Genomic DNA, 15,027 nt, shown 5'->3' on the forward strand with positions numbered 1-15,027 from the left:
CCGGGCAGGCCATTCTATCCGGCCCACAGGGCCCCTAAAAAATTTAGAAAATTAATATTAATATGCCCTGGGCTGCCTGTCATGCAGCCCTTGATGGCTTTCCGAAACTCAATAAACGGCCCTCTGCCCAAAATAATTGCCCGCCCCTGGTGTGGACTGAGGGACAGGATGGAGTGGGGGGGTGTCCAGGCCAGCACCCCCCTGCTCCATCCACTCTGTCACCACTGCCTCCAGGGAGCAGGGCCAGGGGAGGGGGTGAGGCCAGCAGTGCCACCTCCCCCCCCCCAACTCTGTCCCCGCTTTCATGCACCGCTCTCCTCCCTCCCCACTGTCATGGCAGTGCACTGCCTCCTGACCAGATCCTCTTGGAGCACTCTGATTGGCCCCTGAGATAGCCAGTCAGCGTGGAAATAGAGTTACGGACAGAGTCTTCTATAATATTAGATGCATGTGTGTATATATGTGCATATGCATATCTATATATGCAGGGTTGTTGGTTGTAGCCATGTTAGTCTAAGGACATAGGCAGACCAGGTTCTTTGGGTAGATGTGATATCTTTTAATTTATGAGACCAACTAAATAGTTGGAAAAATTGTTCTTTGCAAGCTTTTGGCACATCCCAGGAAACAGGCTGGGTGAAACAGGTAGAAAAAGAGGGCCACTTTTCCTGGACACTATGTGGTGTGCACAGTAGAGGGCGCTATTATGCAGAGCCACCTGCCTCTCTGTGCCAGGCCCAAAACCCCACTTTGGGAGTCTCCCTCAGGGAGCCTACAACTGGCCATCCCGCTTCCTGGAAACAACTGCAAGACTGCCACCACCCGAGCACTGGTCTCTGGTAGGGCTTTGTGCAGCCGGGGGACACCGGCCCTGCAAACCTTTGGGGTGCTTTGCCCACAGTAATATTTCTGGGCACTTCTTTCAGACCAAAGCATCCCAAGATACCGAAGGAGAATAAAGACAAAATTCGCTGGCCAAGCAAAGGGGCAGAAAGCTTCTCTCTCCCCTCCACAGTAACCAAGCGAGGCAAGCCGACACATTTGTTGGTCAGAGGGAGGAGAGGAAGGGGGTAGTCAGAATACAATTTGAGCAAAGATAAGCTACACGAGTCTGTACAAAGATTGGACTCAGTGAACCTTTTAAAACACAACCAGTCTCCACAGAATTCCTAACTCCTGGCTAGTTTCCAGGCTTTTACTTACAGAAAATCTGGGGTCTTTGCTTGAAGGTTTCAAAGTGCTCACGGGAAGGGAGAGCTCTCCCCTTCCCCTAGGAATTTTATCTGGCCAGGTCACCTGACTTACCAGCCTGAACCAAGAAAAAAAGCAGGAGAGGGGTCACCTGGGCTGACCCAAGTGAGCGGCAGAGAGAGAGGGAGGAGATTTCTTTACATACTATATTACCAGGAGGACTTACTGTCCATCACAGAGTCAGCCGTGACCCAGGAGAAATGTTTTTTGTCTATATTCCGGCTTGCAAAAAAAAAAAAAAAAAAAAAAAAAAAGAAGTACGTGGTATACGAGATAGTATGAAACTCCAAAGGGCAGAGTCCTTGCTGCACAGCAGTACATGGGAGTGAGGCCTGGAGTGCAACCAACTCCTGAGGCCAAGGGTTTGCAACAACGCCTGGACCACAGTGAATCCAGTGAAGGGAAGGGGCTGGGAAGTAATGGGGAGATCTACCCTGGAAAGCTTTCTGGGCCCTGGTCGGTTCCTATCTCACAGCTCTGGAGAGGGCCCAGAGCCAGTCTGTGGTTCAGTGCTGGCGCTTTCTGACCACAGGCCGCATTACAGAGAGTGCCATGAAGGGAAGGAAAGCAGAGGAGAAAAAGGCACCCGGGGTGAAGAGTTCTGGAGAGAGGCTGAGAAACAAAACACACCAAGTTGGGCTCAGCGGGTGGTACTTCCTTGCAGACCCCAATGGGCATGGGAGGCCACCAAGAACAGGGCCTGGGGACATTTGGAGCCAGCTGTCCTAGGGAGGGCACCCTATCGAGAAGGTGCTTCTTCTCCCCTGGGAGCACAGACTGCTTTTAGAGCACGATGAAGAAAGCACTGGCTCCAAGGCTGATACAAGATAGTCTCCTCACAGGTTTCCCCCAGTATATGGGCTGGCCTTTCCCGGAGCGGTTTCCTCTTAGCCCCTTCCCACAATCAAACCTTGGGGATGAGCCACTTTAGGTCCTTTAGGTTCTGAGCAGCACTACCAGGGCTGAAGGCTGAATGAACTCTTCTGACACTCCAGCAGTAGGAGGCTGCTTGCCTGAAGACAGCCACTGACAGAAATTGAGCAGGTGGGCATCCCCAAGCCCTCTCTGTACTGCTGGCAGAATTATGGATGTTCCCAGGTGTGGATGTGCTGGTGTTTGGCTAGGGCACATGAGCCATGGAAGCTCTTTTCACACTCAGAGCACCGATGTGGCTTTTCACTGGAATGGATACGCTGATGATTGGCCCGGCTGGAGGATCAAGTGACTCTCTTCCTATACTTAGAGCATTGAAGCGAGAAAACTTTTTAACAAGCTGAGTTCCAAGGGTTTGGAACAGGCTCCCCCAAGGTCGTAGTCACTCAACCTGGCAGTCTTCAAGAAACATCTTGATGCCCATCTTTCTGGGTCCATCTGATGCCAGCAGTCTCTTTTGCCCAAGTGTGGGGGGGCTGAAATCAGTGATCTGTAAGGTCCCTTCCAGCCTCTAACAACTATGAAACTATAAGTGGCTTCTCCTCAGTAAGGATGCACTGCTATATTATCAGTCCGGAGGATCAGGTGAAGCTCTTCCCGCACGCAGGGAATGACGTGGCTTCCCCTTTCTGTGGATCCTCTGGTGTCTGCTCAGGCTGGAAGACTGGCTGAATCTCTTCCCACACTCAGAGCACTGATATGGCTTTTCCCCTGAGTGGATGCGCTGATGGTGGTCCAAGTAGGAGGCTTGGGTGAAGCTCTTCCCACACTCGGAGCACTGATGTGGCCTCTCTGTCGTGTGGATGCGCTGGTGCTGGGCCAGGTTGGAGGATTGGCTGAAGCTCTTCCCACACTCAGAGCACTGATGTGGCTTCTCCCCTGTGTGCACACGCTTGTGTCTCGCCAGGTGGGAGGAGTGGCTGAAGCTCTTCCCACACTCAGAGCACTGATGTGGCTTCTCTCCTGTGTGGATGCGGTAGTGGGAGGCCAGACAGGAGGAACCGCTGAAGCTCTTCCCACACTCAGAGCACTGATATGGCTTCTCCCCTGTGTGGATGCGTTGATGTGCAGCCAGTGCGGAGGAATCAGTGAAGCTCTTCCCACAGGCATGGCACCAATATGGCTTCTCACCGGTGTGAGTACGCTGGTGTCTGGCTAGTGTGGAGAAATTGGTGAAGCTTTTCCCACACTCAGAACAATGATGTGGCTTTTTTCCTGTGTGGATGCGGTGGTGGATGGCCAGAGAGGAGGAACTGGTGAAGCTCTTCCCACACACATAGCACTGATGTGGCTTCTTCCCAGTGTGGATGTGCTGGTGCTGGGTCAGGTGGGAGGAAGTGGTGAAGCTCTTCCCACACTCAGAGCACTGATGTGGCTTTTCACCTGTGTGGATGCGGTGGTGGATGGCCAGATAGGAAGACGTGGTGAAGCTCTTCCCACACTGAGAACACTCATATGGCTTCTGCCCTGTGTGGATCCAGTGGTGTCTGGCCAGGCTGCAAGAATGGCTGAAACTCTTCCCACACGCAGAGCACTGATATGGTTTCTCCCCTGTGTGCTTGTGCTGGTGCTCAATAAGCTGGTAGGAAGTGGTGAACCTCTTCCCACACACAGAGCACTGATATGGCTTCTCCCCCGTGTGGATGCGCTGGTGTTGGACCAGGTGGGAGGAACTGGTGAAGCTCTTCCCACACTCGGTGCAATGATGTGGCTTTTCGCCTGTGTGGATGCGCTGGTGCTTGGCCAGTTGGGAGGAAGTGGTGAAGCTCTTCCCACATTCAAAGCACTGATGTGGCTTTTCACCTGTGTGGATGCGGTGGTGGACAGTCAGATAGGAGGAACTCCTGAAGCTCTTCCCACACTCGGAGCACTCATGTAACTTCTCCCCTATGCAAATACGCTGGTGTTTGGTCAGGTTGGAGGAGCGGGTGAAGCTCTTGCCAGACTCACGGCACCATTTCTTCCTTTTCCCAGATGCAGGGCAGGGGTGGCCTCTGCCCCTGGGCTTAGCGGGGAGCTCTTGCTTCCCTCTCAGGCCCTCTGCACTGGCTTGGCTCGGATGCAGGGTCTCTGTACAGTGGAACTTTCCCTTGTGGCTCTTCAGCTCCACAAATGCTTCCCTGCGCCCAGGGCTGTCTCTGGCTTCTGTCCTTTCTCCACTCTCATGCCCAACGGAAGATGGCACCTGCTTCACTGCTACCTTCTCCCTCTGCTGTTGGGGCCTCCCTTGGCTCTGGGACCCTTGGTCCTTCTGATGTCTCAGAGACTGTGTCTCACCCAACCTCCCTGGTGAAGTCCAGGGCAGTTCCAGGTTTGCAGGCCCCACCACAAGATTCTGATCCTCCGCTCTGCTCAGCATCCAGGCACTTCCTGCATGGGGAAGGGAAACTCCAGGTTAGTCCCTACCCTGTTGGCACAGGCCAAATGCTTTTAGTTCCTCTGCTACAACAGGCATGTGAGCACGACTGCACCTTGGCCCTTGTGTTTCCTTATGAGAACAAGCCCTTCCTGCCAAACCCCAAGTGCAAGAGGTGAAGGGGGGCACATCCCTGTGCCAGGTTAATGATCCCTGCTTGGTGGAGGTCAGAGCCAGACTCTCAGGGTTTCTGGCCCATCTGTCAGCCCCATCCCCTCAGACCCCACTGGGAGAAACCCACGTGGACACGTGTTAGGAAAGGACCTGAATGGCTTCCTGCTTTAATGGGACCAGGAGACCAGTGGCCGAATCAAAGTAAAGGATCAAGGAGACTCTCTGAGGGCTGCTCTGCAGCACAGCACTGGCTGCTCCAGGGGAATATGATGCCAAGCCCTTCACCTGGATGGGCCAACATGCTCCAGAAACCAAAGAGTATTGGCGAGACTGCTCTCCTGTGTTTGCCCATCAACTCTGGCAGCCCTGAGAGCAGCATCTGACACCAGAGCGGACAGCCTCGCAGTGGATTTCTGGGGCTCGCCAGCAGTCGGGGTGTCTGGCGAGCACGGCTTTACACTGAAACAGCTGCTTCTCCTGGGCAGAAAAACCCATGTCGTTCGTCCCTCCTGCCTCCAAAAGCTGCTCTGGAAGAGGAGGACTTAGAGCTGTGGGTCTCCCTCCTGCAAGGAACAGGGCTGTGCCTGCTACCTGCTTTCAGGGAGATATGGGGCAGAGAACAACCCCATGGGGCTTTCCTCTGCTGACAAGGCCCAGGTGGCCTCCACATCACCGGAATCTGCACTGACACCAAGCCTTTGGCATGAACCTGCACATGGACTCTGTGCCAAGTCTCAGGCTGTGTGACACTTATGGCCCAGAGATGAAACACGAAGGCACGAGCCATGGGGATTCATTTCCCTCCACAGCATGAAAGCTTGTGGATCCCACCCAACCCACCAAGAAATTCAATGCAGCATGAAATCAGGATTCAACACTTCCCGGGTTCCAGGTTGACTCGACCAGGAGACACCAGGCAGAGCCCCTGTCTCCCCTTTGTTCTACAATAATGGCTACAAGGAGCATCGACCCACTGTGCTGGAAGTGCACCTCAGGGCACGTCTGCAGGTTCCAGACCCCGTGTCAGTCTGGGCATGGAGCGTTTCTGAGGGGAGTCAGGGGAGGGGCAGCCGCAACTCACCTGGCAGCAGCTCCTTCAGCCTTGAGGTGTCCCCACGGTCCCCATTATCACTGACCCAGAGCTCCTCCTGTCCTTGCTTGATGCAGCAGATTAAGTCGGGTGTCGGACCTCGATATCCTGTTTGGGCAGTGGTTAGAAAGCATCTGTGACTGGGTATTGAATGGCAAATAACCAACTGGGATTTGGAGAATGGACCCACACCACTCAGGGATTCTACTGGGGCTTTGAAGGACAAGGAAGGGTGAACACTTAGGAGGAAAGAGAAGGCACCACAGGGATTAGCCATGATAGATAACAGGCTTTGTCACCCAGCTGGTGGAGGGATGGTCAAGGAAACAAAGCACTGACCACTATGATGTATAAGACGGTTGTGAGACCGACAGAGTTCCCAGGGACAGGGGCGGATGTGCAGTGACCTGTGATGTGGTAGAGAGCAGAAAGACGAAGTTTCACTATTTACAAGGCACCAAAATGAAGAGAGGCTGGACACACTGGTGATAACATCTGTCTCATCAGCTTAATTCCAGGAAAAGGAATGGGAGTGAATTTCTTCTCTGGGAAGGTTTCAAGCGAGGCCTGGCAGAAGGGAACAGAATCCAGGACAGATGGCTGACCATGACACATCTCTCTGGGATAGAGGGGCACTCCCCAACAGGGTGGAGGAAGGGAAGATGTTATAAGAACTGCAATGAAAATGAAAGCAATCATCCCATCCAGCAGGAGGGTCGAACCAGAAGGGAAGATGAGCACACAGACACTTGGCAAATCCTGGAGGGTTGAAAACAGAGATCCCGGGAGTCCTGGATATGGACAACAGAAAGCAGAAGGAGACACCTTTTACAGAACGTGAAAACCCATAATGTACAGATGGTTGACATGGCCTTTGCTGAACAACAAAAATCATTGGAGCCCTTCGCTAAGGAAGGGCTTCTGGGGAACTGCAGGGAAAGAAAGCACTAGAAAAGCAAAGTGACCTTGCAGAAGGTAAGTCCCTCTGCCCTGCCCACAAGCCACAACAACCCCTGTATCAGAGACCCTCTGGAAACGATAGTGGGTTTTCACCAGCCCTGCACTGAGCGCACCTCTTTTTATCACCATGACGGGCGTCTGACATGCCGAGGGATTTCGGGAGGATGACGAGACAACTTCCGTGCATGGCAAAGCCAGTTTGGGAGCAGGTTGCTCAAGATGGAGTCAAGGAAATACATATCCCAGAAGTGGTAGCGGTGGAGGCTGATAAGACTTCCATTACTTTGTGCTGGGTCATAACCAAAGGAGGCAAAAGGGATCTAGATGGCACTGACTGAGCATGTGCAGAGCATTAGACACGTGGGACAGGATTCGCTAGGTGGGATAAAGAGGAAATCGGAACTATTCCTTGAGGAACAGCTGCCAGTTAATTTTTCTGTCCAATGAACTGGAAGTGACAAGAGCAATCTGAGCAGGAAAAGGGAGAGGCCCTCGCCAAGACACGGCTGGATATGGGAGCACCAGGGGTGACCAGAACAGGGAAAATTCGGGTGAAGGCAGCCGGATGAACCGGGCAAGCAGTTTTCAGTATGAAACGCAAGAGAGGCCTGATCATGTACAGAGACTCATGAGTAGGACGTGGATTTCAATCCCTCATGAAAAGTTTGCGAGGACAAGAGTGCAGAGAAGCAGGGAGAAAACACTAAAACATGGGGTGGCCAGCAGTACACCACAGGTAAGTATTGGTGTACGTGTAGGCCCTGACCCAGTTCATCACATTCTGTGGGCTTGGCCCTGTGCTTCGTGAATACCAGCTAGGTGTGGTTGCAGCCCTCTCCCCACTCCCCAAACTTTTAACAGTGCCTCGAGCTCCTCCCAGGCACGGCCTCAGCCGCTCTCTCCTCCCTCCCCCCGCCGCCCCCCCCCATCTGGAGCTGGTGCCCTGCTCACCTCCATGCTCTCCCCCTGCCTTGCTGGCCTGCCCTGCCCCGCCCCTTCTGCAGCTGGCCCTGCTCAGGGCTCAGGGCGCCCCGCTCCCCAAGTCTCCCTGGGGAAGTCCTCGGCAGCTCCAGGTTTGCAGACCCTTCTTCAGGAGGCTGCTGATGAGCTCTGCCCAGGGCCCCTGCACCTGCGGGGGGAAGAGAAGGCACAGGTCAGGCCTGGTGCTGCTGGCAGGGAAAAGCCCTGCTCCTCTCTCATATGGGCCTGTGACTGCGGCAGCCAGAGCCTTCAGCACATGGGAGAGTGGGGAGATGGAGGACAGGCACTGCAGCACCCAGACCCATGCTCTGGCCAGCACCTGGACACTCACCTGACTCTGCATCTGATGCGGACTCTTCTCTGGTGCCATGAAATTGCTGGTCCAGAGGCCCTGAACTGTCCCTCTGTGCTGCTTCCCCAAGAGACACGTCCAGAGGTTGGGCCTGTGGCTGCTCCGGGCAGGAATCACCAGGCTGCTCCAGTGCCCCGGTGGGCTGCATCCTGGCTGACATCCCCTTGTCCACCTTCATGCTCACCGTGACCTGGGGATGAGAGGGACACATCACTGAGGAGCTGGGACTGGGAGAGACGGGGCGGCAGGAGACACCCCTCGGCACACGGACGTGGGAGCAGCAGCATCTTTGATTCTGGTGAAACATTCAGATGTGGAGTTTCTCAGCCTCCGCCTGCCCCAACTGAAACCCCTTAGCCAGGGTCACTGCTTCAACCCCACTGCCTGCTCCCCATGTCCTGGGGCAGGACAGCTGGGACCTGCCCCAGTGCCCCCAGCTCCTGGCTGCTGCGTTGGGGTTCAGGCAGCACCAGCTGAGCTCCCGCCTGCGCGGAAGGAGGCGGCGCGGATCGGAGCAGGTGACGGGAGACCCGGGACCGACCCGGCCCCAGCCTGATGCTGCCCCGCTCCCGGCAGCCCCGACATGGGCAACGGGGCCAGCACCAGGGACACCCCTCGCCCCCAGCTGCTCCTTGGGCTGCCCCCTACGCCCTGCCCAGTGCCCCTCACTCCTGCCCTCCCACTCCAACCCGCCGGGGGGGGCGTGGATCTCCCCCCTCCCCCCTCGGCCTGGGAGCACCTGTGCACTGACTGCTCTGCCTGTCCCCCTTGGACATGTGCATTGTATCCCCTCCCTGAGGCCCCCCCCCTTCCCGTTAGGCCACACGTGCAAAGAGGCTATAGTTCCTGGCCTATCCGGCGATGGGTTGGGGTGGAGCAGCAGGGATAGGCAGGAAAGAGGCGCAAGAGCTTCAGCCGCCCCCCACAGGGAGACCCACGTTTTTTGGGGTTTTTTTAAACATTTTATTAGAAAACAAACAAAAGCAGACAGTTTAAAATGACCCCAACAGAGGCCTCACAGAAGCAAATACAACATAAAATTTCCAAGAATTACATAATACAAATGTTATAACTGACATCATATTCAACTTCACTTAATACTGTAGCCAGTATCGGCCAACATGACACGGAGATATCGATCAAGAACAAATTACACTTGCTTCTTACATGCATACAGGTTCAGTAATCAGTACATAAACCTGGGACCCGCTGCACTGCTTCCCTCCGCGGGGCCAGGGAGCAGGAAACCCACGCAAGGGTCGCCCCTCAGGGAGGTTGGGTGCAGGGCTGGCACTCGAGCCCCAGTTCTCTGTGGCCAGGAGAAGTAGGCGATGAACCTGTGGCACTGGCCCCTCAGTCAGAAGCTTTATGGACTACCAAAATATTCACTAAACACAAAGCAATTAATGAGCTGGGGTTGCCAGTATACAAGTACCCAACTCTGCTGGGATTGCCAGGACAGGAGCAGGCCATCACCAAAGACTGGGCTCTCCACGCCACTCTGCCTAGAGCTGCGCTCCGGGATCACCCCCTCAGGCCCCCCCCCCGCACTGAACGAGCTTCCCAGGCCTGCTGCTCCAGGCAGGGCTCGGCTACCCTGTAGAAATCCACGCCCGTGTCTCCCTCAGGGATTCAAAAAGCAAACCCCGATTTCACTTGCTTGGGCTGTTTAACCCTTTAATGACGTCACCATCACTAATGCTAGCCAAGCTTGTAATATAATACTACCCAACTGCCTGTCAAGACTGACGGGGGATGGGGCTGCGCTGGGTGCCGCCACCTAACACGCCTCGCCGCCGCTGCTGTCTCTTGCAGGGCGCGACGGGAGCCAGGCCACCAGATCCTGCCCGCCGGCCCGCCCTTCCGAGTCACGGCGGGGCTCCCCCACGCTTGGAGCACTCTGATTGGCTGTTTCCGTCAGCCAGTCAGAGCAGGCATAAAGCGTTGTGGACAGAGGGACAGACAGATTTAAGCTTTTACAACAGAACTAGCCAACTGCCCATCAAGAATGGGGGGGGAGGCGGGCGCGGACGGAGCCCCAGGCACCTCGCGCCCATCCGGGCCCACAACCCCTTCCCTCCTGCTGCTTGGGGCCCCGGCCCGCTCCCCCCGCACCGCATTGGGCCCCGGCCCACTCCCCCCGCGCTACCTTCCGTCCGCTCCGCGCCGCCGCCTCCAGGGAGCAGGGCGGGGGAGGGCGACGCACATCTTTACACATTTGGAATATTTTCCTGGCATCGTCCTGTTCCCACATGAATTAGTTCCAATGGTTATCACATTATCATCTCAACTGATGGTTCTATAGTTCTGGATGTTCCCTGACGTTTTACTGGGGTTAACTTTAGGCCAATCCTTGTTACTCATTAGCTGAATAATCTCAAATAGGCTTCTGGGAGTTCAGTCAACTTGACATGACCAGCTTGAATTTTCCTTGCAACAGGATCCAGTCCTGCGAATCCAGCTGCAGGGCGATGCTGAGGTCCATGGAGAACCTGGAGGGTGTTTGGCACAAGGCAAGAGAAGCAGCAGGCTTCCCTGGACCAGGAGAGAGGGGACAGGTGAGCCTACTGTGTGCTCCCGCCTGGCACTGGGGCCTGTCTCTCTCTCTCTCTCTAGGGAGGAAACAGGCAGCTCGAGCTCCAAGGGGCTACCAGTCAGATGAGCAGGGGCCGAGTGTTGTGCCCCCAAACAAAGCAGGTCTCCCAGTCTGCCTTTACAGCTGGCCCAGCACCCCAGTGGGACCTATCTAGAGCTTTCATACGTCTGGGTTTTCCTGCATGACCTTTTTTTGGGTCCACCTACATCTGGGCGTTTTTTAAAATACTAGCAAATGTCTGGGATTTTACTCTGCTTCCACTCAGCGGCAATGTTTCTCCTGGCACTTCCCAGCTTGCCCAAGCAAGTGGCTGCTTGGGACTGGGGGGGAGTGGTGGCAGGGTGATTGTAGGCAGGGGTGTGATGTGCTCTGTGCGCAGCCCTGACAGCTGGGGATTGGAGGGCCAGGGCTTTGGGATGGGGGTCACAGAATGTGTGTGCATGTGCATGCGGGCACCAGGGCTACAGCAGGGCAGGCAGGCAGAGGAGGTGCCTGTCCTTTAAGCAGGGCAAAGGGGGGTGGGGTTCAAGGGCAGCAGGGCAGGTGGCTGTGGGTCGAGGGGCACCAGCAGGGCAGGGCAGCGGCTGTAGGTCACTGAGTAAAGGGCACTGGCAAGGCTGGCGGGGGTGTAGCTGGGGAGTGAGGGGAACCAGGCACACAGGAGACTGTAGGTTGGGAGTGAGGGACCCAGGTAGAGCCAGGGGGCTGCAGATTGGGAATAAGGGGCACCAGCATGGTCTGGGGGATGGGATACTGTGGGTTGGGAGTGACAGGCAGAGCATGGGCATATCACTGCCCCTTGCAATCATATACCCTCTCCACTCCACATAGGTGTCTTTTTTTAAACTGGAAAAATGGTAACCCTAGACCTGTCCCTCTGCTCCCACTCAAGGCTGGGGGAGGGTGGGGGCAGGATCCCAGGCTGTTACACCTAGGATGTCTCCAGGGGCTGTATTTTATCTGCAGAAGTAAAAGAGAAGCCAAAACAAGTTCCTCTACAGGAGACACGATGTATTGGAATACTACCATTCAGGGAACATTCCCCAAACATGACAACATGCTGCATTTCACCCAGAGGATGTCCTCATACCTTCCACAGGAGGGAGGACCTGCCCCCCCCAAACCCATATTTTCTCTGGAAAAGGCACTCTACTGGCCCCTGGCCACAGGCTCCTTCCAAAGGGCAGGGTCCTTGCTGCACAGCAGTACAGGGGAGTGAGGCCTTTGAGTATGACCAACTTCTGAGCCGGAGGATTTTGAACAATGTTTGGACCACGGTGAATCCTTGGGAAAGGGAAGGGGCTGGAAAATTGCAGAGATCTGCCCTGGAAAGGGCTCTGAGCCCTAGTCAGTTCCCATCTTATAGCTTCAGAGAGGACACAGAGCCCAGCCAGAGGGACACCATGTTCACTGCTGGGGCTTTCTGAACAGAGACAGCATTACAGAGAGTGCCATAAAGGGTAGTAGGGCAGGGGAGCAGCAGACACCCAAGGGTGCAGAGCTCTGGAGAGAGGCTGAGAAATAGAACATGCCAAGCTGGGGTCAGGGTGGCACCAGCACCTCCTTGAAGACCCTGATGGGCATGGGAGGCAGCCAAGGACAGGCCCTGGGGACATTTGGAGCCAGCTGTCTCGGGGAGGGCACCCTATGGGGAAGGTGCTTCTTCTCCCCTGGAAGCACTGGCTGCTTCTAAAGTACGATGGGAAAGGCACACGCTCCAAGGCTGATACAAAGATTGTCTGCTCACAGGTTCCCTTAATGAACACAAGCCAGCATGGCTTTGGGCAGGCAATGTCATCTCCTTTTACGATCAGGTAACTCGCCACCTGGATGAGAGGAGGTTGACACTGTATACCTTGACTTCCAAAAAACCTTTTGATCTGGTATCCTACGATGTTCTCATGAGAAAATTGGAGGATTATGGGCTTCACTGCGAGACAGTGAAGTAGGTAGGAAGCTGGCTGTAGAGTAGGACCCAGAGAGTTCTTATGAACGGATCTCTGTCGTCCTGGCCAGAAGTGGGCAGTGGTGTCCCTCAGGGGTCCGTGCTTGGTCCAGTGCTTTTCAACATCTTTATCAATGATTTAGACGTGGGGGTGAAGAGCTCACTGCCAAGTTCACGGACAACACCAAATTATGGGAAAACGTGGTCACACTTGAGCATAGGCTGCAATGCTCCTGTCTAGGCTGCAGATACAGGCAGATCTAGACAGGCTGGCAATTTGGGCAGATCAGAAATGTAAAGTGCTCCATCTGGGTACGAACAATCCAAAGGGCAGGGTCATTGCTGCACACCTACAGGCTTGGTGGCACCAAACTGACCAGCACCACAACTGAAAGAGACCTGGGGGTAAATATAGATCACAGTATGAACGTGAGCCATCAGTGTGATGCTGTAGCCAGCATCTCCAGCAAAACCAAGGAGTTGTTCTTTCGCTCTACTCAGCATTTGTGAGACCGCAGCTGGAGTCCTGCATCCAATTCTGAGCGCCGCACTTTTTCAAGTTTTTCTACATCCTTGTTAGAGTCCAGAGAAGAGCCATCCATATGATCAGAGACTTGCACAGCAAGCCATATGAGAAAAGGATGAGAGACCTGGGACTCTTCAGCCTGAAAAAAAGGCTGAGAGGAGACCTAGTAGCAGCTTACTGCTGCATGAGGGGCGTACATCAAGGACTCAGTGAACAACTATTCACCAGGGCACCCTTGGGGAAAACAAGGAGTAATGGTCACAAACTCCTAGATGACTGTTTCAGTCTCAACATTAGGGAAAATGTCTTCACAGTCAGAATGTCAAGACTGTGGAATAAGCTCCCTCCAGAGGTGGAGAAATCACCTACCCTGGAAGTCTTCAAGAGGAGCCTGCATGGTCTTTCCTGCTTGGTACAATGGGGCTGGACCCAACGATCTTCTGAGGTCCCTTCCAGCCTCACAATCTATGAATCTACGTCTGGCTTGACATCTGCCTGAGATGTTCCTTCTTAGCTACTCCCCCTAAATCATACCTTGGGGGTCAGTCTATGGGTTCTTCACTGCCCTACCAGAGCCAAAGGCTGTGTGAACACTTTCTGCCCTCCAGCAGCAGGAGGTTGCAGCCACTGGCAGAAGCTGAGCAGGCAGGCATCTCCAAGCCCTCCCTGTATGGCTGGCAGAATTATGGATGCTCCCCGGTGTGGATGCGTTGGTGTCTTGCCAGGCTGGAGGATTGACTGAATCTCTTTCCACACTCAGAGCACTCATGTGGCTTCTCCCCTGTGTGGATGCGCTGGTGATTGGCTAGGATGGAGGACTGGGTGAAGCTCTTCCCACACTCAGAGCACTGATGTGGCTTCTCCCCTGTGTGCATACGCTGGTGATTGGCCAGGCTGAAGGAGTGGGTGAAGCTCTTCCCACACTCAGAGCACTGATGTGGCTTCTCCCCTGTGTGGATGCGCTGGTGATTGGCTAGGATGGAGGACTGGGTGAAGCTCTTCCCACACTCAGAGCACTGATGTGGCTTCTCCCCTGTGTGCATACGCTGGTGATTGGCCAGGCTGAAGGAGTGGGTGAAGCTCTTCCCACACTCAGAGCACTGATGTGGCTTCACCCCCGTGTGGATGCGTTGGTGTATAGCCAGGTGGGAGGATTGGGTGAAGCTCTTGCCACACACAGAGCATTGATGCGGCTTCTCCCCTGTGTGGATACGCTGGTGCCGGGCCAGGTTGGAGGAGTGGGTGAACATCTTCCCACACTCAGAGCACTGGTATGGCTTCTCCCCTGTATGGATGCGCTGGTGCTCAGCTAGGCTGGAGTACTGGGTGAAGCTCTTCCTACACACAGAGCACTGATGTGGCTTCTCCCCTGTGTGGATGCGCTGGTGGTTGGCCAGGTTGAAGGAGCGGGTAAAGCTCTTCCCACAAACAGAGCACTGATGCAGCTTCTCCCGTGGGTGGGTGCGGTGGTCCTGGTCCAAGTTGGAGGACTGGATGAAGCTCTTCTGAACCTCAGGGCACCAAATGGGCTTCTCCCCTGTGTGGACCAAGATTTAACGCTTCCTGAGTTCCAGGTCAGCCTGACCAGGAGACACCAGGCAGAGTCCCAGGCTATCCCTTGTCCAACAATAATGTTTACACAAAGCTTCTACCCACCATGCTTATCGATATACAGGACTACAAATCCCATCATGCCATGGGAAATAGTGTTACAGAGATATGGATAACTTGAGCTGGGGAGTCAACTCTTACATTGCCAAATGAAGACAGAAATCTAAGATCATGGTATCCCAGGAAAACCAGACTTGTGCTTAAACATCAAGACAGCAAACTCGCCTGTTCCCTAGCAGCTGGGGGGGGGGC

General features: G+C 54.7%; 1 protein-coding gene across 13 annotated transcripts in view; it reads right to left on the minus strand.

The window, feature by feature from the left end:
• Positions 1-230: 230 nt before the first annotated feature.
• LOC102369020 (zinc finger protein 239-like) overlaps positions 231-15,027 on the minus strand; it is a 92,243-nt gene continuing 77,446 nt past the window's right edge. For 10 of the 13 annotated variants that reach the window (XM_025195486.1, XM_025195481.1, XM_025195480.1 and 7 more), the window contains 2 exons: positions 5,796-5,912; positions 231-4,554 (listed from right to left, as the gene is read on the minus strand). In XM_025195486.1, the coding sequence (XP_025051271.1) occupies positions 2,753-4,554; positions 5,796-5,912 (1,919 nt within the window). In that variant the 3' untranslated portion in view covers positions 231-2,752. Of the gene's footprint in view, positions 4,555-5,795; positions 5,913-6,255; positions 7,476-12,428; positions 14,702-15,027 lie in introns of those variants that run through there. The other 3 variants (XM_014527455.2, XM_025195491.1, XM_025195490.1) reach the window with 2 other exon arrangements.

This window comes from Alligator sinensis, unplaced genomic scaffold (genome assembly GCF_000455745.1).
Source record: "Alligator sinensis unplaced genomic scaffold, ASM45574v1 scaffold638_1, whole genome shotgun sequence".
In the NCBI taxonomy this organism is placed as follows: domain Eukaryota; kingdom Metazoa; phylum Chordata; order Crocodylia; family Alligatoridae; genus Alligator; species Alligator sinensis.